This window comes from Gymnogyps californianus, chromosome 2, assembly GCF_018139145.2.
Source record: "Gymnogyps californianus isolate 813 chromosome 2, ASM1813914v2, whole genome shotgun sequence".
Classification (NCBI taxonomy): domain Eukaryota; kingdom Metazoa; phylum Chordata; class Aves; order Accipitriformes; family Cathartidae; genus Gymnogyps; species Gymnogyps californianus.
In genome coordinates this window covers 104,678,906-104,705,272 of record NC_059472.1, presented here as the reverse complement: position 1 = coordinate 104,705,272, position 26,367 = coordinate 104,678,906, and the positions used below count along the sequence as shown (strand labels likewise).

Below are 26,367 nucleotides of genomic sequence, written 5' to 3'. Positions count from 1 at the left end.
ACAAGTAGCCCAAGGACGTAAGGCTCTGTAGTCAATAGCATATAAATTGTACTGGAGACAAAACAATTTCTTCTCAGCTCTGTGAGCTGGTTTAAATCTGCACTACATCAGACTGGTTTTTGTTTGGAAGTTTTTTAATTTCTTTCTTCTCCCCCGCCATGTAACTTTTATTACTCACCTCTATCTGAATGTAACCATCACCGTTATAGCTTCAGTTTGTTCCTTCATATCAGGCAGGGTAAAATCTAAGATGTTCAAAATACCATCGAGTTTATTTCGTGGTCTGAAGTAAAATCCTTGATAATTCCAAGAACATCTAATACTTATTTCCTGCCTTGTCCAAGAAAAAAACCCCATATCCCTCTGTTTCTGATTAGGATATCTTAATCTCTCTTGTTCTTTTTTATTTTTCATCAGAAAATGTTTTTTAGTTATGCTTTCACTTCCTCTGGAGCTATAAGTATATGCACTCAGTGTGCCAGGCTCTTTCTTAATCTGATCATCTTCTCTTAAATGGGCTGAGCCATCCCCTCCAGTTTTATGATGACTTCCAAAACATTTCTCCCACTAGTAATCACTAGTTCAAATTAGCATTGCTTTTGTTTTCATTATTTGTCTCCAGACATTCAAATATAACCTTGATATTCCAGCTTTGAATGGTGCTTATAGCTTTGTTTCCTGTTCCAACCAAGATTAGCATTTTAACCTCACTTTGTGCTTGTACCTCTTCAAACGAGGTTCAAACCTTCGCAAAGAGGAGAAATTTTTTTGTACAGTGTTCTTTTGCTGTTTCCCTCATAGGCATGCTCTTATCCCTGAGGTATCACCCTCAGCCTCCCCTCTTCCGTCACTTTTTTAGATGGAGCTCTATTTGATCTTGCCCCTGTTTTCTTGTTGAACTGGAGCATAGGGACTCATTGGATTTTTGTTTCCTTTTTTTGAGAAACTTGGTTGATTTGTTTCTATGCAAGTGTAAATATAACACAAGCCTGCAAAGCGCAAGATCTGCAGACTTAGGTGCAACTGCCAAACATTTATTTATTTGACTTTGACAATGGCGCTGCAAAGATGAAAGAAAACGTAGAGGCTTGTTCACTTCCTTGCTGCCCTTCCTGGTGGTTGTTGCCTTCCTTCTCTGGCTAGTCCTGACTAATGACTGTTGGGCTGGGCAGTGATATTGTTGGAGCTGTGAGAAGGCAGTCATCCATCCCACCACTACTCTGTGTTGGGTTGCGCAGCGCAAGTGCTGTTGTGCAGATTGCTGCTGCTAGGTAAGATTGGCAGAATCGTGGGCGCATGTAGGTGAGGAGCACAATTATAGTTTGTGAATCACTGGGAAATAAATCAGTGTTTAGAGTCGGAAAGCAGCTTTCTCATCTGCTTAAATTTTTTTCATACTTTTGATTGTAACTGAATAAAATGAATTCATCTGAATCATCACATATATGAAGGGATGTGACCCTCACAAACAAGTGAGTATTTGAGGTTCCCATATAGACTAAAGGATTCAATTCACTTCATGTTTTCACAAATCTCTGTAAAGAGACTTCATATCTAACTGCTAAACATTTCAAAAAGAGTCCCATACTATATATATAAACAAATGGCATGTTTGTGAAAACAAACCAAGTTTATAACAAGCTACGATACCAAATCTCATCTATTTAAATGAAGACATTTTTTATTTTGATTAATATGATCATCTGCTTTTTTCTGTAGACTGGTTTTTTTTGGTTTTTTTTTTGTCATTGGTAACCTTTTTGTCCCAGATTCAGAGCATCACTGATGAGTCTCGAGGCTCAATCAGAAGAAAAAGCTACTCCAGTCCACAATCCATTGGCCAAGATGCACAGGCACTGCTGACTAATGATTATCGAGAGGAGGAGGAGGTAGTTGGACATAGTACTGGCTAGATATACTTTCGCATTGCAACACTTGAAGTGCCACTATTGCAAGCTGAACTGCAAACGAACAACTTGATCATTCGTTGTTATGGAACAGTTCTTCAGAAATTTTAATTTTACTATTTTTCTAAATTCATTATCTTACCCTGTATTTTTTATCTAGATGATGCTTCTGCAACATGAACTACATCCTATTTTTCTCACATTTTCCACAGAAGAAACACTTGTGTTTCTGAGAGTGCCTATTTTTCCTAAGAGCCAGAAGCAAAGATAGTTCTCTGCCTTCTATCTCTTAAAAAGTCTTAATAGTGGGTGTTTCATTAATAAGCGTATTTCATGCTTTCCCAAAGCATTGCCTTCCTTTATAGTTCCTATATTGAAGTACTGAAGCTTCTCAGAGACAGTATAGATAGACTAGGGCTTTTTAAGGAGATTTCTGTGCTTATTGACAAGCCATTATTAACCCATAAATGTCATTACTACTTTCTGCATGGTGAGTTTGAAAGGAAATGGACTGATGTAATCAATGGTTTTACTGTGCACTTGAAGTGTTGCTTATATCTAAAGATGTATAGCCTAGTTTGTAGAAATGCTGTACACCTTTGTGTTTCCCTTTCCTCACGAAGTGTGAGAAGAACGTGTTGTGTTCCATGTAATTAATTTAGTATCAAAAGAGCACTAAGATGTGTAGCATAGTTTGTAGAAATGCTGTATACCTTTGTGTTTCCCTTTCGTCATGAAATATAAGAAGAACATGTTGTATTCATGTAATTAATTTAGTATCAAAATAGCACTAACAAAAATGTGCTTTTGTTGTCTCTGCATTTTTATAAACGTGTGCTATAGGTCCAGAATTTCTCTTGGCCTCACTGTCTTTCTAAAAATGGCAAACTTTCTTCCATTGAAGCATAGTTGTACTGAGCTCATCTTACAGTTGTTTGAAATTTTAGTTCATTGGATACTGCTGTATGGCACGTACAGTATCTGCATGTGTTTGTTAGCTTTTTCCATTCTCACGACAGAACTGTATTCACAGTAACTTCTTATTCGTAGTCTTGACTCGTGATTTAATCTTTTGGGGAGATATGGAGAGACCATCAAACAAATAGATATTTATGTGAACCTCAGAATTGAACTCTAGGATTTGGGAATCCTCAAGGATAGGGACTAGGGAAATAATTTAGGAAAAATACAGAAGCTCTTAAGCATTTTAAACCAGCTGCAATTACAGTTTGTGAACCACTAGGGGAATTGGAGATAGAAAGTAGGTGAGAAAACTGCTTTGATTTTATTCATGCTTTTGATTATGATCTAAATGAATTTGATTCTTCTGAATCATCACATATATGGAGGGACATGACCATCACTAACGTGAATAATTGAGGTTCCCAAATGGAATAGGAGCTTCAACTCATGATTTAACAAGTCTTTGAAGAGACTTCATAACTGCTAAAGATCTTTAAAAAAAAACCAAACCCGAAAACCAAACACCAAAACAAAACCCCCCCCCCCCAAACAACCCACTCAAAAAATGCCCCCAGCTCTCCCCCCCCAAAACAGAACACCCCAAACCACAAAAACAATCCTCCCCCCATACCAATTCGCTTATGATTTTAAGAGTCTAAGGTACTGTATTTGTGTTGCTTTTGATGGAAATACAGAAGCCTATGGACAAAGTATTATGAGGGAAAGTAAGTAAGTAAATAACATGTGTTAAATTTTTCTTCCTTCTTTCCTCAAGAGGAGCAAGGGGAATGGGAAATGGAGAACACAAGTGCATATGCATGTGGGAACAACGATATTGTGTTCTTAAAGTTGTGATTTGAGTTTCTGCTATTATAAGGGAAGGGAAGGCCCCTTCATAGTTAGATTGATTGGCTTTTGTTATATAATATGCAGTTGCATGCATACGTAATCTAATGGAACATAGCTAGCCTTCAATTCAGCCAGTCCAATGTTGTGTTACTGGGATCATGAGAGTCATGCTGGTAGTTCAGCTAAAGGCATGTGAAATGGACAGTGTTTATGACAGTATCTGAGAAAATAACAATGTAACTGATGAAGAATGAGAGCACTGGCTTTCAAGTGTTTCACTGGCAAAAACCCCTGGAGTTAATGAAGTACCCTCAGGCTGGATTCAACCTCACTTGAGTTCATTACAAAAATAACGTCCAGCCCAGATGTAATCTTGCAAATACAAACAAATGACTACATGTTTACAAGCAGTTTCATTTCATGTTGAAGTCAAAACAGTCTGGTATTTGTTCACAAAGTAAGGTGCATTTTTCTGTATCTTCTTTTGTTCCACTGCTGTGAAATTCCTTTTCAAAATTTTAATAATGTGTAATCTACAAATGCTCTTTTTGGCTGAATCTTGGGGTGACTGTTTGTTTTGGGGCCAGGCTCAGCTGATCCATGACAGAAACACTGCCTCGCACTCAGCTCCAGCGATCAAAGCAAGTGTGGCTGCTGCTGTGCCGGAGAAAGTGCAAATGACCTGGACTAAAGAAAAGTTTGTAGCTGAAAAGCATAAAAACAAAGATTCAAATGTGTCTGGCTTTAAAGATATTTTCAACATGAAGCCGTAAGTATACATGTGGTGTTTGGAGTTTTGTATTTGATTGTGTGTATTTTTAGTGTGTGGTTTTTTTGTTGTTGGTGGTGTTCTGGGTTTTGTTTTTTAAGAGATTCTAGTTTATTTAAAGTTGAGCACAAACATGATCTTTCCATGTACTTCACTTAAATGCCATCCTTATGAAACTAGCATGGACTTGGGTGGAACAACAAAGACTAAAGAGTCATTCACAAGACTGTTGTGAATGAAGCTTAAATATGACAGACTTCAAGCTGTAAACTCAACTTCTGGATTGTACCAGAAAGCATATATGTTAAAATACTTAATGATAAGTTTTGTTTTTCTCTCTTCCTGTGGGTAACAAATTACTGTATATCATTTCCTCATCTCATTTATTGTGTTTTGTTGGGGTGGAGGGAGTACCAAAGAAGCAGATGGACTCTTTCAAGACATTTAGCTTATGTTTTGGTTTTTGGGTGGAGTGTTTTGGTTTGTTGGGTTTTTTGGGTTTTATTGTGTTTGTTTTTTTGTGGGTTTTTTGTTTTTGGGGGTTTTTTTGGGGGGTTTTCTGGTTTGTGTTTTTTTTTTAAATGGACATTTGGCCCTCATCCTGTAAAGCAATATAAAATTTGTGCTTATATGTATGTCTTGTTACATTTAGTATTTCCTGTTGAAATATTCCTTAATGTCTCTTTCTTAAATAGGAGTCACTTAATAGATAAGAGCTACTGCCTGTGTCAAGCCTGATGTAGTAGACACAAAACCAATGACAGAAAGACGTCAGCTTGTTTGCTTCCTCATGTTGTGATTGAAGCACACACGTGCATCTTTTCCGAGTTCTAGAAGGATGCAGTTATAAGCATGGCCTAGACTATTTTCTGCACATGCCCAAGGCAAAATTGTGGATATCAAGGGAAATTTTAATATCTAAAGGAAACATACCTTAAATCTAGGACTTGTAGACAGTAGAGTTAGCAGGTACACTTAGAATCAGCACCTTAAAATCCTAAGCTGTTTTGTGGATTTGCTCTGAGCTCTTTAGAAACAGTTTGCCTTCTGCAAATTCCAAACATCATCTTGCTCACACTCTAAAGCACTGTTTTTGTTCTGAGCTGCATTATACTCTAATTCTTGGGGGGGGTTGTTAATATCTTGGAAATATTTCCTATTACTTCTTTAGAATTGTGCAAGACACAGACTTCAGATATTATTATTTTAAAACTACTATATGTGGTTGGAAGTGGAAATTACAGTTCAAACTTTGTGTGCCTGTACAATATCTTAATACTGTTGAATTAAAAATGTACCTGATGGCATAATTTTTTTTCTGTGCATCTGCTTCCCTTCCATGTAGAGAATGGGGAAACCTGTAAGTCTAAACTTCATTTCACTTAAGCAACGTAGGCTGTGTTCCCTGGTTCTTGTGGTCTTGTCCATTGTATATGTGTTTCCTAAATCATGATTTGCAGTGTGTGTATTCTTTTGTACCTTGTTTTATATACTGTGATTTAGCATTTATCACTGAAAAATATTCTTTATTGTGACTTATTAATGTTTTCTTCTAAAAATTATCAACTTTCCATTCAAGGTAAGTCACAGAACATGCATTTTAGTTTCTGTAAGAATGTAAAACTTGACAATACTCTTCTGCACCAGTGTAACATTTAGTTTTCTAATTAACTACATTAAAAAGTGAATATATTTTAGTTCTGGAAAAATAGCCCCCATTGTAATATAACTACTTGGACAATAAGGATGAATTTGTTCACAAAGGGACTTACACGTTTCATCAAATGCCAGTTCTTGCCTCCCTTCTACCAACCCATGCATGTGTAGAAATAACATAAGTTCAGATATACATTGGGTATGACAGCATACAAAAATGGGACACTACATCTCTCTTTGTTCTTGGGTGGAACTGACTTGTGACTGCTCTGCTTTTTTCAGAGCCCAGTGTTGTCTTCGTTTTGTCTGCTTAACAAATTGAGCTTCTTATGAAAACTTAGAAAGCTTACTTTGTGTACCATGTATGATTTCAGTTCTACCAGTGCTTGAAGGCTAAATGAAGTTAGTCAGTCTCAGTTCACATTGTACACAATGTACCTTTAGTCAATTTGAGCCTTTGTTTCAGTGCTGAATTCTTGCCCACTCCATCACAAATTTACACCCTCCATATTTCCCTTGCATTTTATCTTTAGTTTAACAATGTTTCTACTTCAATATTTATATACCTCTTCAGTTACACACTCTTGCCTCTCTTCATAGTTGTTCTTTAGTCTTCTCAAGCTGCTGTTCTGCTTCTGAAAAACTGAGTTTTAAGTATTCTTCTTGTTCCATATATGGTTTTTGTACAGTTGGTTCTTAGGACAGATGGCTCCTGTGACAGAAAATCCCCCAGGAGGGACTGAAACTCTGTTTTGGGAATGTCATTGTCTTCAGGAAAATGGGGGGGGGGGGGGGAAGAATCAACTGAAATTGGTGCGGCTCATCTCCATTGGCTACTGAACTTCAGGCCAAATGCCCCCCCCCCCCCCCCCCCCCCCCCCCCCCCCCCCAATTACCTCTGCAAAATCAAGGATGAAAATAAAACATGAGACATGCTACTTCTAATAGTATCCTGTTAACTGTTTTTCCCTTCATAGTAAAAAAAAAAAAAAAAGGGGGACTTAGTAGAATACGAGTATGTATGCTCCCAGCATTCTCCATCTTTCTTGGTCCCCTATGTTTGGATGAACCTGTATGTGGCTGCTGTTCTCAACTCCACACTTATTTATATAATCTGAGGGTGGCCTTATGTTGCTAGAAGATTCTAGGATTAAGTGTTGGTATAATCCCCTGAAATGACCTCTGGTAGTACAATGAAGTTGTGTGTTTCCTTTTGTAAATTTTGGCCTCCTAAATCTTTTTCTTTTGTGAAAAGAGATCTGATTAATTTCTGTTGTTTACTTGAGCTGAAAGAGTGCTGGGGTTTGTGCTGTAATTTTGATTGCTGTTAGTGGAATTCAAAAGATGCCAGACTTGATCAGGCATTTCAGAGGACGTCTTGTGTCCTGCTCCTCCTAACCTGCCAGTCCTCTCTCTGCCATAGGACAGTATGTGAGCCCAGCTGAGCAGGGTACAGTTGTGCTTTTACTGTGAGACCACTAGTTACAGTGCTAAGAAAATTGCACAGGATTGTGTGATCTAAGTGTCTTATATCAGCATACCACTATCTCTGTTCTTGAGATGTGCTGTCACCCTGTGCTTCCGAGGTTCCCTTTGAAGTGACTCACTTCACTTGTAAAGAATCTACTTTTGGGCAGCGGATCTCTTGGATAAATGGGCTTAGGTAGAGTCTGGATATTTCTGTTGCACTGTAGTGTATGACTCATTTCCAGTCTTGGCTAGTTTTACACAGATGGCGGTTTCTCAGGAACTTTAAGGAAACTGTTCTTTGTTTTGCTCTGAAGAGCAACTAAATTGTCCAAGGAGGATCCTGAAATAAGGAAATCTCTGAAGTCCTAGCACTTTCTTCCTCTTGCACACAAATTTACAACGATTATATTTGTGGACGCAACAAGCAAAGCATTAGTCAATATTGATAATGTATGGGGAGAGGCTCAATTTCAGTTCATTGCTTACTGCCTTACTCTTACGATGTGAGAAACTAGTAGTTTTTTCATATATTCTGTGCTGTTTCTGAATTTTCTTCACCAGGCTTATAGTAATCTTGTAATGTTTCTAAAGGAGCATGAGGGAAATCTTGTACAGTACAGCATAAATACTGTAATCTTTCCATTGCATTCCTGTAATTCTTTTGTTTGGAATTTCTTGTACAAATCCAGTTTTTTATATAATTCAAAAAACTGGATTCTCAGTGTTTTTTGACTAAACTTAATTTCTATTGAAATTAAGTTTTTGCTTCATCTTTGTAAAAGATAACTAACAATTGGAAGACTTATGCATTTTGGCAATCTGCTTAAATTGCTTAAATTTCAGAGTTAAATGTTCTTTTCAACGGAAAAAAAAAATCTTTTAAACCTAGGTATTGCATTTTCTCAGACTTATTTCGAAATACTGGTGTCCATGAAAATAGCTTCTTCTACATGCATATAGATCAAATTTATAAATTCAAATACATAACATATAATTCAAATACATAAATATTGTGACAATACTTAAAAATGTTTGTTTGCATGCTAGGAATCAGTCAAATGTGAGAAGAATGCACACCGCTGTGAAGCTCAATGGAGTAGTGCTTAACAAATCACAGCACGCTCAGCTAGTTCTCCTGAATATGCCTGGACCTCCTAAAAACAGAAAAGGGGATGAAAACTGTATCCTTTACTATATTGCTTCCATATTTCTTGAAATTGGGAGTTTGGTTTTTGTGATTGTGCCATTGTCTGCTTGTCAGGATAACCATTAGTAACCATGGTAAGCATAAGTTTGCCTTTAAGAAGACGACTTTTGATTCCACAGAGTTTTAAGAAATGTTGATAGTGGTGGGGTTTTTCAGTGAATTGATGTAAAGCATTCCTTAATTTTGAACTTATTTTAAAATCTCTATTTTTATCTTTTCTGTAGGTGAGTAGGGCAGAACTAGAAATTTCCCCCAAATTAGGCCTCACTTCCATTTGAGCGAGCAGGTGGATTACATAATGGGACAGTAAAGGGTGACACAGGCAAACTCCTTGATGAAATTGTTGAACTTGATTTTTACGTTATATTTCAGACTTCTTGAGAGGTTAGTGGCTATTTTGTTTCTTTTCTGAATAAATTCCTTGACTTAATGATATTTCAGATATGGAGTTTTTGGAAGTTCTGACAGAAGGTCTGGATAGAGTTCTCCTGGTCCGAGGCAGTGGACGTGAAGTGATCACCATTTATTCTTAACCTGTTTGCACATTTTGTTCAAACCTCCCCCGCCCTCCCCATTGAGAAAACAAAGTTATTTGCCATAATTTGAACAGCTTCATTAAGAGTTCTAGTGCATTGAAAATTACCTGCCAGCTGAATCTTCTGATGATGTGTTCTGGTTTTTCTATTAAAAAGTTATATTTAAGTTATATTTTAAGAAGATAGATTTATGTAGAAAATATTTCTGTAGTGAATTAATAAATGGTGGATGGGATAGGATATTTATATGTAGCATATTCTGACACTTGTTAACCTGTGGTGAAACACAAAGAAATGGTAATGCAATGGTATTTTTAAACATGTAGAAATGTAAGCAACTTTTGATGATTTTAATCTTTATTCTGCATCTAAATAAAAGGGAAAGGTTTTAGGAAAAGTTGGCTTCCTCCCTTACCAAAGTGCTGCTATGTTGCTTCTCTTGGGATTAGTCCTGGTTCAGGAAACTTCATTCAGAAATGTATACAACCACTCAAATTTGTATATTATGTGTGTAAAGTGTTTCCCTGCAGTTCATGATTTGCCACACTTGTTTTAAATAACATTTCTCTATTTAAAATACTTAGTGAGGTAGCTGAAGCCTCCAGGTTACAGTAATAGTGAATTGACAAGTTGTGTGGTTTTTTTCATGAGCTACTAGCAGTTATTGTATGTTGCACAATTATACCAGTGAAACCTAAGAGCATCCAACTCATAGGAAGGCTATGGTGCCGTAACTCCACCTTGTTGCAAATATAATTGTAACAATTGATAAACCACAGCAAGCTGGTTAATGAAGTGCAGTCTTTTGTTTTTGAATATGTATATTTTGAAAATGTTGTATGTATGTGCTGCTGTTTAAAATAAAATCTGCTTTTCTGAACAGAACGAGCTCTTAAGTGTTTTTCATTTGAAATTGTTGAACAATTTAGTTTAGGTGCTCAATAGAAACTTTTTGCTTCTGTCAGAATTCTGCCCCTTTTCGGACACTCTGTTTAGTTTTGTAAATGTTAAGACCTAAAGTGTTTGTTGGGTATCGGAAGATTGTTTTACTCTAAAAAGAATGGTTTTATTTAAACATATATAAACTGTTCTTTTATAATATAATCAATGTCTCTGTTGCTCAGACTGGGACAGCAGTGATGCAGGGCCCAAATACCTGACTCTGCTCAAGGCCAGTGCTTTTATCATAGCTCTCTCGGGCAAAGCAAAACAAAGTTATAAACAGCAAAAGCTGAAAGCAGCTGTTACCAATCCCTGTAGTTTGATGCACAGCAACAGAGGGAACACAGAGGGATAATCAGGTGACCCAGTGAACTTCAGATGGCTCTCAAACACTTCTGGGGCACACCAAAAGGCACTTGGAAAGGCATGCTGCACACCAGAAGGCACCCGTAGACCACTGGGCGTGCGTGTAGGTGTTTAGGCTTTGGGTTAGGATTAGGTTTATGTACAGGCACTCAGAGGTACCCTGGGGGCACACCAAAGGCACTCCAGGGGCCCTTAGGTACATGGAAAAGACACACGGAGGCCCTGTGGACTCACCAGAAGGCATCTGAAAGTCCTGGATTTGCACAGCATATCAAGAAGTGCATGAAAAGGCATTCTCGGACCACTGGGGAGAAGAGGAATGTAGTCGGATGCCCCTGGTGCACTCCAAATGGCTCTTGGCTTCTCCTGGGACACATTAAAAGCCACTTGGAGGGCCACGGTGCAGGGCTATCAGCAGGCATTCAGAGACAACTGTGGGTGGCTTATGGTAAGAGTAATGGTAAAGATTCAGTTCAGAGATAGGCACTCAGAGGCACCTAGGACCCACCACAGGCTCTCTAAGGGCACTTAGGTGCAAGGCAAAACTGATGGAGGCTTCTGTGGGTGTACCAGAAAGCATTTGGCAGAGCCTGGTGTGCACAAAAAGTCACTCAAAAGTCCTGGTTCACCTCAGCACTCGGAGAGCAGTGGGGAGCACAGAAAGCCCCTAATATGCTTCCAGTGCACTTGAGACAGCTCCCAGATATGCCTGAAACACACCAAAAGGCATTCTGAAGGTTATGATGTATAGCAGAACTTACTGGTAGACCACTACGGGTGTCTTAGGGTTAGAGTTCGCATTAGGTTTGGGCAATGATGCCTCTGTGTCTTCCCTGCTTTGTCCAGGGTGCTTCCAGTGCTTTATGTGTAGCCATGGGACCTCCAAATGTCTTTCAGTGAAACTTGGGTGCCTCCACATGCCTTTTGGTGGGTTTCAGGGACCCCCAGAGTGCATGTCAGGTCTCTGCTTGCTTTTAGTTGCTTTCCAATTGCTTTTCCCCTCACCAGCAGGATTGAAGAGAACATCAGCTGGGCCACCCATGCCCTTGACTACTGCCCCCACCACCTCTGCCCTGAGATTTCTAATCACTTTTGATACTGTCCAGTCTTCCCCTGGTAGTATCATTTGTGCCCCCAAGTAATAAGAGCTGAAGAGTTCAAACATTTCAAACTAAGATTGGGAAGCTTTTTGATATTTTTTACTGAATGTTAAAAATACATATGCTTGTTTAATTAACAGTAATTCTATTGAGACATTTTAGTGCTGAAATGCCTTGAAGACTAAGCCTTTAGGAGATAACCTGGCCTGATTCTAGGATGTAAGAGTTGCTTATTATTTTTCCTTCTAAAGAATTGAGTGAAAATGAAATGTCATGGGTTAGCCATGAAAAATCTTTTTGAATATGCTCAGTAGGCGCTTACTAGTTTGACACCTAAACCTCCAAATCCAGCAGTGCCTGTTGTTTAGTATTGTTTGAGAATTTTTTTAAGCTTAAATTCAAATCAACACTAAGTGAGTGATAGCAAAGTGTTTTGAAACTGACCTTACTTGGAGGTACAGACAGAGTTTCAGAACTGACAATTGTAGTAAATCTATTGTTATATCTAGTTCAATTGTATTATTTGTGTCACACAAAGGTTCAGAATGTAATTTTTTTTATAAACTAAAATTGGGACAATGTATTTTTATTTATATAGTAGCTATGGAAATGGCCTTTGAAGAAGAAAGGCCTTTCTGGAAGTTAACTTAAGTAAGAAATTGACTTTGTAGAACATTTGCATGCCTATTTAAAAAAATGGAAAAAAATGGTTTCTTTTAGGACTCTTTCATTCCTGGGGATGAGTTTATGTCTTGCCTTGATGTTCATTTGCTCTTGGTACTATGCTTTGATTGCCATGCTAATCGCAGGATGTATATACAAATACATAGAATATAGAGGGTAAGACCATATATCTTATTTATTCTCTATTTAATATCTTTAACATTCAGCAAAAAGCACTTTTGTATAAAATAGATATAACTAAAGTAATAGAATTAAGAGTATGCCTTGAAACAAGGTAAGATCCCGTCTCTGTTAAGGGCTGTAAGTTTTCAGGTTCTAATGTCTCTGGAAGCTCTGTTCCAAACTCCTCGACAGCCAGAACTAGTCAAAATAAGAACCAATAAGGCTGGGAAACTTTCATTTGAGCTGAGATTATGGTGTAAAGCTTTGGCACTTCAGGAACATCACCTTTTAACATCAAGCAGCAACTATTACAACACTGCTACCTTATTGTTAACTTGTGCTAGAGCCCCAAAACTCTACTCTTTTGTGTGGACTTCAGCACTTTTTAGAATGAAGCCTACTGAACAATCCAGAGCACCCACTGAAAACTGCCTATTTTCTGAAGGCTTCGATAATCTTCAAATTGCAACATACTTTGCATTGTGTGCATGTGACAAGGGACAGATCCAGAGCCACACCTGTAAGAAATGCTGTGTGAGTAGGAGACTTAAAGAGCATGCTGAGTTCATTAAAAACAAACAAAAAACAACAAAAAACCCAAACAAACCACAAAACCCAACAAAAAAAACCCCCACCAAAGAACCCCCAGCTAAACAACATATCCAAACACTAGAGGTGATTATGATCAGTAATGTGTGTGCTTTCCTGTTCTAAGGAAAGATACCCAATGCTGACAGATTCTAGTCAAGAGAAATAGTAAGATCTTGGAGCAGGAAACTGAAGCGAGGCCGGTTGTTTTGATGAAGGATTAAGTGCAGGTCTTAAGTGGATCAGCTGGTATAAACTGCTCCACCTTGTGGGTTCTCCATCTTTTAATACCTCCCTTTCCAGATTAGATGCTTTCCTGGATTGTAACAGCTCCATTTACTGGGTTAGTTATAAGGAAATTAATTTGCCTATTTTAGCCAGGACGTCAGAACAGATGATAACAGTTCTGCTTGTCTCTGTGTGTGTGTATGTAGGTATGCACATACATAAAATTATATGTACATCCAAATTCGTATACAGGATCTGCAAGTGTTGGCACAGAGCCAGCACGTCTACCCTGTAGAAAGAGATTCTTTTTTTGCAGAAACAGGGCTGATTTGGCGGTGGGGAGAAACCCTGAAATGGTCTAAAAACTGCTGTCTGGAGAAAACCTCAGTTTTTATTTTAATTTTTGGGTAACTAAGTAAAAGGAACTTTACATGATTGTGCTGTCTGTCAGGGTACCTTTTAATTGCCACGTTGTTCTTTAATAGCTTTTGAATTCAGTTTGGCTTATTATTTCATCTAAAGTTCGAAAGAAGGCTAGAGGTGACAAAGTTCAGTGAGAATTCATGAATGGAAATAAGAGGGAGGGGGAGGGCAAGGGAGATGGACCCCCTGCTGTAGTAGAATCCCCACAAAGGAAAAGGCTGTGTTAGCCTAACAGCTCTTTCTTATTTGGTTGGCCACCTGGCATAGAGCCTAGCTTTGTATTGGGAGAGAGAGGAGTGGAAAGCGTAGGGAGATTGAAAGTGGTCAGGAGGGCAGATAAAGCTTTAGGCTCATGTGGGAGAGAAGCTGGGAAGGAAAGGAAGTGGAGAAAGCTGTAGTGATGGTGTTGGGGGGAAGGTATAACACACTAATCCATACAGTGTCAAGTTTCACTTATCCATTCTGCTGCTTTAGAAGAATTCCTTTTACGTAGCCCTCACTTCTTATTCATTCTAGCGCTTAAAAGCAACTTAAGTAGCTCTCATGATTACAAAGAAGCTTTTGAAGTATGACTAAAATAGACCATCATAAATATTAATAAATACTTAATAAATAGTTCTCTTGAAGGGGCCTGAGACTGCTTCATCTTGGTTAGTCTTCATTCTTGATTTTAAATCTGCAAGATGAGGTTTTTTCATGCGTTCATGCAAAAAAGTGTTCATTTTTTATGCCCATTACCCCTCACGTGAGAAAAAAAAGTGCTTAATTAGTATAAATAAACGGGACCCTGTTAACTGAATCTCTTCTGCACCCTGAAGAGCGGAAAAAGAATGGGGTGATGGAATCCGAGGACTGTCTCTGAATGCAGCTCGCTATGCTTTGCTTCGTGTTGAAGATGGTCCTCCTCACACCAAGAACTGGAGGTAAGTCCTACAGCTGAGAATATGGGCACATGAACTTGAACTTAAATCCATGTGGTGTTGACATAGTTTTCCAAAGTGCAGAAGAATTTTAATGTTTGATTACTTATAGATTTTCAGATTCAAAGGAACAGTTATCATTGAGTCCCACTGTCTCTACGGAAGAAATGCTGCAATTCCATAAGGGTTTTTTTTTTTTGTGCTTCTATATATGTTCACTCTGAAATACATTGTATAAATATACAGAGGATCCATTATTTGTTTAAATTCAATTTTTGTGGCAATCTTTTTTATATAGCTTCATTTAATAGTACCACTTTCTAAATTGCTTGGATATCATTAAAACAGAATCTCACATTTGCTGTCTATTTGTATGTAATGGGGTTAGTTGTCCCCTACTATTTTTGCAATATATTCTTGTTAAACTATCCATTTTCTCAAAGTTTGTTTTTTACTGAAAAGATGTCAGGCAGGCTCAGATCAAAAGATCAGTGATGCAGATGAGAAGAAAGAGAATTTATAGTAGCACATTGTTGTAGCAATACAAGGCATCTTTAGGAACCTTAAAAAAATCCCGCAAAATGAAAAAAAATGAATAAATAAGGAGAGATTAAAAAAAAACCAAACAACTGCACAGACTTGTAGGATTATCACCAAAAAGGCTTAGGCATACAATGAGTTACAATTATCAGTAGAGAAGAAAAGCCACAAGAAAAAATTCTAGTTGTTTTACGAATGAGTAATGAAACACAGTAGAGATCTCTTATTTGGCATGGGAGAGAAATCACTATAAGTGATAGCAAAGCCAAAGCATTTAATACCTTTTACAAAGTGTTGATAATAATGGGATAGTTAACAGAATAATGAGGGGGTAGAAGCACAAGCCAAAAGAAAAAAAGAAAGAGTTAAAAGTTACAAATATTCACAAAAATACAGCTGCATGAAGCTTGTCACCACAACATGCAAAATACCACCAAGGACTAGTATGGTTAGGGGAGCAGCAAACGTTGCATTCCCATCTGGATATCATGCGATTTCAGGTTAGTCAGCCTAATTTTTGCTCCAGAAACAACAATTAGTTGATGCATAAAACATGCAAAATGATGCAGAAACTAAAAAATAGTTGGCATGAATTGAACAAGACCAAGTCACAAATAAAGCTCATCACCCAGTTGAATAATCATGAACCTCAGCTACTGACATATGTCAAGTCTGGAAATGCTCTGGACATATTCCACACTGACGCTCAAATGTTTTGCTAGTAAATACTTGCACTGATCTTAGCAAGAACAGGAAAACTCTAAACATCTGTTCAAATAAAAAAGGATTTTTTTTCTTCCACATAATTTTAACCTTGCAAATGAAACCTGCTGTCGAGAAACTAACAGAAAGCAGTTATAAAAGCTTTTGATTAGTTAGAAACTGATTAGAAGGCACGGCCAAGAAATACCACTTCCAGATTTTTCACAGAACATCTTGCCAAGCCAAAGTCCCTACCTCTCTTTCCCTTTCATTCTTTGATAGCTGCATCTGTTTTAGCATCTGAGATCGCTGTTCCATCATAAGTGTCTTCTCATATGTGAACGCAGAAATATCATTTTCAAACTGCAAGAGAGATTGGCATTAGAAACCGCAGAAGAAGAGTGCTACTCAAAACAACGACGTTTAGACAGCGTACCACATTCATTCCTGCATCCATTCAGTCCCAGATGTATTTATGGCATGAGAGTAATCCCGAGCATATAATTGATCAATCATTTCCTCATTCTTAAGACTTCATCTTCAAACAGCAATCTCGTACAATGAGCTATCCTACTATACCAATGAAAGCGCTTATTTAAACTGGGTCTGCGTTGCTGCCTCCTGAGCATGTGTGCACACGTGTTTCCTTAAAAACTGTCTAGAGCCACAAAATAACACATTGGCCTTTCACCAGTGAGAAAAGGCTCACAAACAGAAGCATTTATGAAGAAACTCCGGCATATATTCTCACATCAGCTCAAAGCCAAAATACAACGTAAAAATCTGTAGCAGTCATCTGTGTTGCCACTGACTCGTAAGGTATCTCTGATCTTTTGGAAGATTCTCAGGGGTAAATATGACCCACATCAGAAAAGAATAAGTTATGCTTCCTATACTGTCTTCTGCTCAAAAGCCAACCAAGGCTGAGCCTTTTCTATGGCGCACTGTTCGTCTTCTTTCACCTGCACATGCCACAGCATTTTAGTCTTCTATATTCAGTACCCTAAGCAAAACAAAACTTAAATAAGTAAGTAAAAGGATTTATCTTACTTCCTAGTTCAAAATACTAACCCCATTTTTCAGAAGTCATTTTTTTCACAAGTCATTTAAACGATTCTTAAAATTTGCTTTGTGGCTGATTAGCACATTAAGTCTTTTTGGTAGGTTTTGTTCCTTCCAGGAAATGGTGGTGGTAGAAGTTTTGAACCAGCTGACCCATCTTCTTCATCCCACTTCATGTTTATGAGTTTAAAAGGTTTTTTTGGTCTTACTTTGGACATTACGCTAGTCACCTTTGAGTGCTGGAAATAATGAAGGTTTTCCTTAGTTGCCAACAAAAGCGGGTCTAGACAGCCTACAGCTCTAGTCCTTTCTCTTCACCGGTTTACGACCGGTATTGAAAAAGGGAGAGAAGTGTGACAAAATGCATTTTGTCACTATTTGACTTGTGACTCTGTAGCTATGTTGTCTTGCTGTTCAGTGCCAAAGAGGCTGGCAATGCCAAAAACAACTGACACACTCCCACGGAGCCTAGGGATCCCTTATTCCAGAGAGATACTCGTACAGCAGTTGGAGAGACGGACATGTTCATCCTCCCTCATGCCGGATGCCATGGATTATTAGATTAAGCACATTCAGCCTTCCATTTCACTGCCTGCTAAAAATTCAAGCTTTTTCCTTCCTGAATGAACTATCTCTATGGACTAGTCCTCGTAAACAAAGTCGGCATTGACACTTCAAAATGGCTCAGCTCTGCTTGACAAAACCATTACACTCACTACCACACACACTAGCATTGTGACAGGGTAAGACAATGCTGCTTTAAACAACTTCTTGTTCCTGGTGGGACTGCAATCTTCCCCTTTTTATATTTGGGCTAACATCTCTTAGTTTCAAAAATGCTAAATCCATTTTCCCAAGTTTAGTCTCAGTGGCACCTAAAAAAAATACGCAGCGACGTACCATTTCAACAACTTCGACTTCAGCATTCAGTCTAAGATGATATAAGAACATCTGAAGATCCTTCTTCATTTGAATGCTATTGTCATCCATTTGAGCGACAGTGAAGATGCGCATTTTACATTTTCTCCAAACCTATCAAAAAGACCCATTGTAACAATTTGTGACACACTGATTGCCATCACCATGCGTAACTCTATCAAGGTGAAAGAGTATTTCATTAGAAACCCTTAGAACCATCCGTTGCTAGAAAATGAAATCCCAGCCATTTTCTGTTGTCCTTGCCTTGTGCTGTCGAAGGAGAAAAGGCAGTAACATCAGCATACCACCATCATGAACAATCCACCACACATCTATGTTGCCTTCAGTAAAACGTTCTTGATTTGTTGGAAATAAGTCAATGTTTTTAGCCACCAACAGTGCTTGCTGAGCTGCTGTCGTTTCTCGTACAGTGTCTGCAAGGGGAAACAAGACATTTGATCAAGAACCTCTGGTTTTCATTCACAGCTGTTGTTTCTGTTTTAAACTCAAAAGCTTAAATCCTCCCAGATTCTGCTGAGGCAAAAGAGGAACACCCTGGGCTTAGTGACTAACCCGCTTGGGAGAAGAACAAGAGAAGCCGTGGTTGAAGAGACTGAGGGCTGAGAAAACCCGCTCCACAGGAAACTGGATGTGGGGAAATAGCCAATTGTCCACTGGCTGTTCAGCATCGCATTTCCTCCACACAGCAAATACGTTAGTTACATAGTTGCATGACAAAAGCATAGGAGAAAGTCAATAAACACATACCGACAAAATTTTTCCATGAGAAACGATTTTCTGTCTGCTTCCATGACTGTGGCCATGCCATCAGGACTGTGTTGTGCTTCATCCCTCCGAGACCAGCTGACTGAATCAAATAGGATATTCCATCTCTGAAATTAGGAGACACCACAATCTGGCAAAATCCTTTAGTCTTTTCTACTCCCATTAAGGCCTTAACGTTCTGCAAAAGGAAGATTACACGTGGGGAAAACACAGTCATCAACACTGGTAATAAACACCATGAGGAGTAACAGCACTAAATAAGAGCAAAACGTTAGCTACAATGTACCACCAACATCAAGAAACTGCTAATTCCAAAAGACTGAACGTGATTCTATGACAACTAAAACCCAAAACACCCACCTCCCCAAAGGACACCACGCACAGGTTTTTCATTACTTCAATTATTCAGCCTTTTCTTTCCAAAGAAGAATGAACAAGACACGAGTAAAATGGACCACATGGACCAAGATAAATAAAGTAACACTGCTTCAGGTAAAGTCAAAACTGCTGACTGACAAAGCACTGTATGTTTGGAACGACAAGTCCTTTCTTCTGGAATTTAAAGGGTTTGGAAAAACGTGATGCCAAGGACTCTAGAAGAAGAGGCCACCAAAGCTCCTTAAGCAACTTTGACATTGAGAGGCTCATTCTTTATTTATCGGCTCCCAACGTGGAAAGATACATGTGCAGGAGACAATTGGAATCACTGGCGGAATAACGACAAGATAAACTGGCTAGATTAAATCTCCCACACCCCTTTAATTTCAGCATGGCTCCCCTTCACTTAAACACTGACAAACATACAGACACATAACCAAGTAATTCAAAAGTAGCATTCCAAATGGTATCAAGGTTGACTAGGAAACATCAGCTTTGGCATTTACTGTGTTTTGATGGCACGCTTTAACAATCCCATCATTAACAGTGACTTGTGTGGGAGATCAGCATGGTGTCAGAAGGAAGAACCAGCACATCGAACTTTGGAATTTTGGAAGCACCAAAACGCCCATCAAAAACCACCAGGAACAGATTTGATCACAGAATGCCTGGCACTGGCTCAGTGTGGCTTCACATCAGAAGTTCTGTTTAGTAGAGAAAAAAAGTCTTCAGAGAATTTGGTAGCAAACTCAACAAGTCTGTCTGTGCAAACAATATCTGCGAGGGCATATCAGCTTAAACAGATGCTTTTTTCTTTTTAGAAGACAGGCAGGAGAAATCTTGATTTCCTACAAATCTTCCAGAAACATTTTCTAGTTGAAACTTTCCAAAACCAATGAGGCCTCCAGACCCTCAAACTTTTACAATTCGTCTTCATTTCCATTTTAAAAGCAACAGTTTCCTCGATCTTAACACCAGGCCTGACTTTCTAGAGAACCCGGGGAGTAGGTCTCCCTTAAATCCATTCCTGTTCTATCTCTCAAAAAAGTAGTTGACTTCAAGTTAAGCCAACTATAGGTAACATTTCAAATCCTCATGGGCAAACAGTTTCCGTTCAAAGGTTTTCTTTGTTTTATTTCAGAGGCCTGATTGTATTCTTGGTCTCGTTTTCTACTCACGCGTGTTGATAACAGCAGCTTAATAACAATTACTTTCACAATATACCGTTGCTAGACTTTTTCCACCACGTTTTCAAGCTAATTGCTCCCTTGGAGCCTTTTCATGTGATATCGGCTAGGCCATCTGGCTTCATACTTTGTTATTTTAAAAACCACTAGGGACAAGCCTGAATACCAAGAGGAAGAAAAAAGAAAGCTGGCACAAAAGGGGCAGTTAGCTTTGTTAAGTCCATTTCAACATCTCAAATGCTCATCTGTTTTAGAGATACCAAGTCCAAATAAATGACAGGCGTTTTACACGATATTTTTACACAGCTTTGAAGATGACTTGGATCAAAATAGCAGACGTTTCCAGTGATACTCTTTTCAACAACACTGACGATATTAACCAGTTCTGGAAGATACAATGGCAATCAAAGCCTACTTTTGGAGTAGGCTTTATAGGAGTTTTCTAAAGGCAATAGATTTTTCAGTAGTATTCAATAAAATACACGAAACACGGCATTTTCTAAAAATGTTTCCCCTATATATTCCCCTATATTGTTTCCTAACTATAAAGTTAGGAGTAGGAGAGTTTGCGTAGGTAAGCAAATGTAATTACCTATACCGAGTTACCCCAACACTGGATTAAACAAAGAAGTCCACAAGTTGGTTAAGACCAAACAAAAAGGGAAACTTGTTTTGCATTGAAAGTCCAAACTGTAGGAACAATGGATCTGCAGAAGCTCAGGCTATTAACTTCCCTTTTTCCTTCAGGGGACAATTTCAAATTAAGTTCAGGTATTTTCAAGGGCTTCCCACAAAAATGTCTATGTATTTCCAATCGGGCAGCACAGTCAAATACCGACAAGTCGTCAGGAAAAAAGAGAGAAACATTCAAATTCAATTCACTTGTCTTTGCAAGCACAGTTAGATGTCGTCTTAGATTACACGGCAACTGACTATTTTTTCCTACCTCATCCTACCTTCTCTGGAGATATGGGATAAATAGGAAAGGAAAAAAGAGAAAGAAAGTAGAAGATGTCAAGAAGGATGCTGTTTACAGTTAAGCAACAGAGTAGGATTCCGGCAAAGACTGCTCCTACTCCTAGCTCTGCTGTGTATTTCTAGGACAATGTAGAAAATAATACCATGTTTACATCCAGAGAATGAAATTATGCCAAACACATCTGCAGTTGTTAGATAAATGTTAAATTTTTTTGTTAAATAAATCTGTTTTCTTTCTAAGGGAATTTGTTAAAAATCTATCATTTGGCTTTTTCAAGAATGTAATTTGATTGTGAGCCCAGGGCTCTCAACATTACAGAAAATAAAAAGCTAAGAAGTACCAGCATTGTCTCATCCTATTGGGAAATTTTATAAAACATTTTGCTACACGCACCAACCTATTCTTTATGTATAATCATTGATTGTGCTGATAGTAAAAACTGACGTTTTATTCAATACTTTACAACAGTCTGTTCTAATTCAAGATACGAGTTATCCAGATTCAACATTTAAATGCCAATGGAAGTTACAAGTGTTTGTAAGCTGTCTTTTACATACCTCTTCAGCTTTCTGAGTTTCTGTACATTTATCCAAGTAGATTCCCTGAAGCACAGAGCCCACAATAGTCAGTCCTTTACCAGCCTTCAACTGAGAGGTGAAAGAAAGCAATCTAGGATGTTTCACCAGCTGCTCACTATCCAAGTTTAACAAGACCAAAAGTTGAGGTCTGCCAAAAAAACCCCAAAAGTTAAACACGCACACGTACATATAGAAAAGCAAGAAAGAATCGGAAAAATAAAATAATCTGCATTTTATTAATTGTGCTTAATTCAATGGAAAACATTCAACCATCAAGCAAGGAAGCCACAGTTTGCAATAGCACCAGCGCTTCAGGTACAGAATACCTACATGAGCCACCATACCACCATTCAGAAAAGCTACCGTAAAGAATAGTTTTACCAAGAAAATAACTGAATCAGAATTATCACCCTTCCACGGTCACCTAGTGCAACCCGCTGCTTGAAGTGGTTAAACACAGAATGCACACCAGATTGTTTACAGCTCCATCCAGTTGGACTTTGAAAACCTCCAGAGACAGAGATATTATCCCCTCTGGGTAACCTCTTCAATGCTTAATGATCATCACCTCAATTTTTTTTTTTTTTCCTTCCTTTCTCCATTTTATCATGTTCTTGGTGGTCCTCTGCTGAACTCCCTCCAGCTTATTGATCTCTTTCCTATATTAGGTGCCTAAAACTGGATGCAATATTCTAGATATATTCTAATGAGTGCTGAGCAAAGAGGAATATTATTTCCCAATACATTTACTTCTCAATATACTAGCTAGGCTCCTGTTGATGCAGTCCAGCATGTCACTGTCAAGGCATACTGCTGGCTTCCTATCTACTGGGAACCGCAGGTCCTTTTCACCAGAGCAGGTTCCCAGCCTTGTGCCATTGCACTGGACAAGCCTGTCCCAGGTGCTGGACTTTGCACTTGTCCTTCTGGATTTTCATGATGTTCTTGTCGACCCATTCCTCTACCTGCTTAGGTCCTTCCAAAAGAACAGCCGTACCCTTAACCATACTGATAGCACCCCAAGTTCAGTATCAACTGCATACTTGGTGAGGATGCAAACTGTTTCCTTTAGTCAACATCCAACCTGCTTACTCTTCCGAAACCAACATTTTGTAACAATCTCATTGCAGCTTAGAGGTTATAACAACAAAGCAGCACCACAAACAGGGGCTCAATTCCCTTTTGCCCAGACCAATCTAGCATGTGAATTCACTTATTCCCCATTCTAGCAGTAGGGTTTTATAATTTACAACATGTAATGCTTAATATCATGCACTTATAAGCAAAATAGAAAAAACAAATTAGGTACCTAATCAGCTGTGAGAGTGCTCATCCAACTGGTGTCAGCTAGTGCTCACACACAAGAAGTGGCCGAGATTGGAAGCAATGGGTGGCGCTCAGCTTCCTTTGGCAGCTTCTTTACAGCCCATCAGCACGGGAGCTTTGCTCTTGCTCTGTCACCCAACCCTCCTCTTCATCATTCCGCTCACCCTTGCTAGAGCCCATTTCCACAAATGTACTGCTGTCAGCTAGTGCTCACATTCAGAAGTGGCCAGGGCTGAAAAACTTCAGTGGCCCTCACAGTTTCTTGGTATCTCCTTCACAGCCCACCAACACTGCCGCTTTGCTCTTGCTCTGTCTCCCAACCATCCTCCTCCTCCTCATTTTGCTCACTCTTGCTAGAGCCCATTTCCAAAACATAGTGCTGCCAGCTAATGCTCCCACACTGAACTGCCCAGGACTGAAAGGTGTTGGAGGCCCAAACCTTCCTTTGGCAGCTCATTCACAGTCTGAAGAACACTGCCACTCTGCACTTGCTGTGCTTTCTAGCCGCAACCCTCCCCTCTGTGCTCAACGTGGCCAGAGCCCAGTTCCAAACCAAACTGCTGTCAGCTAGTGCTCACATACAGAAGTGGCCAGGACTGAAAACTGTCAGAGGCCCTCATATTCCCTTGGCAGCTCATTCACAGTCCGAACAACACTGCCACTCTGCACTCGCTGCAGTTTCTAGCCATAGCCCTCCCTTCTGTGCTCACCACAGCCAGAGCCCAGTTCCAAAACAAACTGCTGTCAGCTAGTGTTCACACAAAAGAAGTGGCCCAGATTGGAAGCTGTGAGTGGCCCTCACATTTCTTTGATAGCTTCTTCACAGCCTACCAACATGGGAGCTTTTAATTTGCTCTATCACCTAACCCTCCTCTTCATCATTCCACTCACCCTCACTAGAGCCCAGTTCCAAAAGGTACTGCTGCTAGCTAATAATCCCCAACAGGAGTAGCCAAAACTGAAAACCTGTCATTGGCCCTCACTTCCCTTAGCAGCTCATTCATGGTCCTGGATTCAGCACATGTTTGTCCTTCTGCTTTCTTATATTTCTTACCCAGAAAGCTTTGGAAGCAGCTGCAACAGCAGCTGGACTCCTCCTGAGGCTTTCATGCTTCCCAGTGTGACCCAGGGGATGCCTGCACTATGAACAAAAAGGAAGGATGAGCACTCTTACACTTAAGTAAGTAGCTAATTATTTATTTTTTTTTACACATAGGTGCACGATAGTAATCATTATGGGTTATAAGTTATGAAAACCTATCACTGGAATGGGCAATAAGTGAATTCACATTCCAGACAGGTCTGGGCAAAAGGGTTTTAAGGCTTTCTTTGTCCTGCTGCTTTGTTGTATTTCTTAATGAGCTCATGAGAAAGAGCTAAAGGGAAATTGTGCAGCTATATTCTCCTGAAAATTGGCGTCTCCAGCAGCCATTATATTTGTCAGGAAGTTAGGTCAGAATCCACTAACTTTTGCCAATAGGTATTGATGAAACCTCTGAGCTGGAAGGTATAAAAAGTCAGGTTACCCAGATAGTTTTTGAAGGGGTTCAATAAGCAGCTGGACTCCTCCTGAGGCCTTTGTGCTTCTTGGTATGGTACAGGGGACACCCGTACTGTGAAAGAAGAGGAAGGATGAGCTCTCTAAGCTTTAAATAGGTACCTAATTCTTTTATTTTTTTGCTGATAGATGTACAATATTAAGCCTTATAGGTTATAAGTTATGAAACCCTATCACTAGAATGGGGAATAAGTGAATTCACATGCCAGACTGGTCAGGGCAAAAAGGGATTGAGCCCCTGTTTGTGGTACTGCTTTGTTGTATTTCTTAATGAGCTCATGAGAAAGAGCTGAAGGGAAATTATGCAGCTACTCCCACCTGCAAATTGCTGTCTCCAGCAGTCATTACATTTGTCAGGAAGTTAGGTCAGAACCCACTAACTTATGGCACTAGGAATAGACCAAACCTTGGAGCTGGAAGGTATAAAAAGTCAGCTTACCCAGATAGATAGCTTTTGAAGTGGCTCCAACAGCAGCTGGACTCCTCCTGAGGCCTTTGTGCTTCCTGGTGTGACTCAGGGGATGCCTTCACTGTGAAGGACGAGGAAGAATGAATGCTCTCACCTTAAGCAGGTACTTAATTCTTTTTTTGGTTGGTTGTTTGGGATTTTTTTGCTCATAGGTGTACTATATTAAGCCTTATGGGTTATAAGCTATGAAAGCCTATGACTTGAATGGGAAGTAAGTGAATTCACATGCTAGATTGGTCTGGGCAAAAGGGGATCGTGCCCCTGTTTGTCCTGCTGCTTTGTGGTATTTCTTAATGAGCTCATGAAGTAAAGTTTGAATTGCAGAGTATGTTGTCCTGTAAATTGGAGTGATGTGAAGGGCCTGTGACAGAATGTTAGGTAGTAGAGCAGGCACAGAGCTCCAGCGTTGGTGGGGCTGTGAAGGGGCTGCCAAGTGGTGGGTGGTGGAGCCCTAAATGGTGGGTGTCTGTTTTGGAGCTGGGCTCTGGTGAGTGTGAGGGAAATGGTGTGACTGTTCATTCAAGTTCTGCTTAGATTTTGGCTAAGCCAGCTCATGCTAAGGCCTGATGGACGCTGGGAACAGCGCCACTAGGTCAAAGCCAGAGCACCACATAGACAGGAGAGGTGGCCAGACAGAGTTAAAAGGCCGTTATGCAGCCATTGTCTCCTGCAAAATTGCTGTCTCCTGCAGAAATGATATTTTCTCTGGCAGTGTTGTCAGGATCCATTAACTTATGGAAATGGTAGAGACCAAACCTCGGAGCTGGAAGGTATAAAACATCAGCTTACCTAGAAAGCTTTTGAAGAGGCTCCAACAGCAGTTGGACTCCTGAGGCTTTCATGCTTCTTGGTGTGATACAGGGGATGCCTGCACCGTGACAGAGGAGGCAGTATGAGCACTCTCATGTTGGCTAGGTACTTAATTCTTTTGGGTTTTGCTCATAGGTGCACAATATTAAGGGTTATGGGTTTTAAGTTATGAAACCCTATGGCTGGAGTGGTGAATAGGTGAATTCATGTGCTAGACTGATCTGGGCAAAAGAGGACTGATTCCCTGTTTTTGGTGCTGTTCTGTTATATTTCTTAATGAGCTCATGAGAAAGAGCTGAAGGGA

The 26,367-nt window shown here is 39.4% G+C and overlaps 2 protein-coding genes across 4 annotated transcripts in view; one reads left to right on the top strand and one right to left on the bottom strand.

Moving 5' to 3' along the window:
• LOC127012847 (solute carrier family 12 member 7-like) overlaps window positions 1-10,236 on the top strand; it is a 68,989-nt gene extending 58,753 nt beyond the window's left edge. For 2 of the 3 annotated variants that reach the window (XM_050891253.1, XM_050891254.1), the window contains 5 exons: window positions 1,770-1,889; window positions 4,307-4,488; window positions 5,834-5,848; window positions 8,662-8,795; window positions 9,263-10,236. In XM_050891253.1, coding sequence (XP_050747210.1) covers window positions 1,770-1,889; window positions 4,307-4,488; window positions 5,834-5,848; window positions 8,662-8,795; window positions 9,263-9,354 — 543 coding nt within the window. In that variant the 3' untranslated portion in view covers window positions 9,355-10,236. The remainder of the gene's footprint in view (window positions 1-1,769; window positions 1,890-4,306; window positions 4,489-5,833; window positions 5,849-8,661; window positions 8,796-9,262) is intronic. The other variant, XM_050891255.1, reaches the window with a different exon arrangement.
• Window positions 10,237-16,231: 5,995 nt separating this feature from the next.
• LOC127012668 (solute carrier family 12 member 7-like) lies at window positions 16,232-18,758 on the bottom strand. Its single transcript, XM_050890901.1, has 4 exons — window positions 18,716-18,758; window positions 18,257-18,426; window positions 17,975-18,106; window positions 16,232-16,375 (listed from the first exon to the last, which is right to left on the bottom strand). The coding sequence occupies exons 1-4, from the start codon at window positions 18,756-18,758 to the stop codon at window positions 16,235-16,237; spliced, it is 486 nt and encodes a 161-aa protein (XP_050746858.1). The 3' UTR covers window positions 16,232-16,234.
• Between the last annotated feature and the right edge of the window lie 7,609 nt (window positions 18,759-26,367).

Excerpts from the sequence above, each read along its gene's own strand:
- LOC127012668 (XM_050890901.1), bottom strand. The coding sequence starts at position 18,758 with ATGTGTTTATTGACTTTCTCCTATGCTTTTGTCATGCAACTAT. Across the intron at positions 18,427-18,715 it reads TGCTTTTGTCATGCAACTAT|ACACTGTACGAGAAACGACA; the intron begins GTAACTAACGTA and ends TTCCCCTTGCAG. Across the intron at positions 18,107-18,256 it reads TTCTCCTTCGACAGCACAAG|GTTTGGAGAAAATGTAAAAT; the intron begins GCAAGGACAACA and ends TCTTTTTGATAG.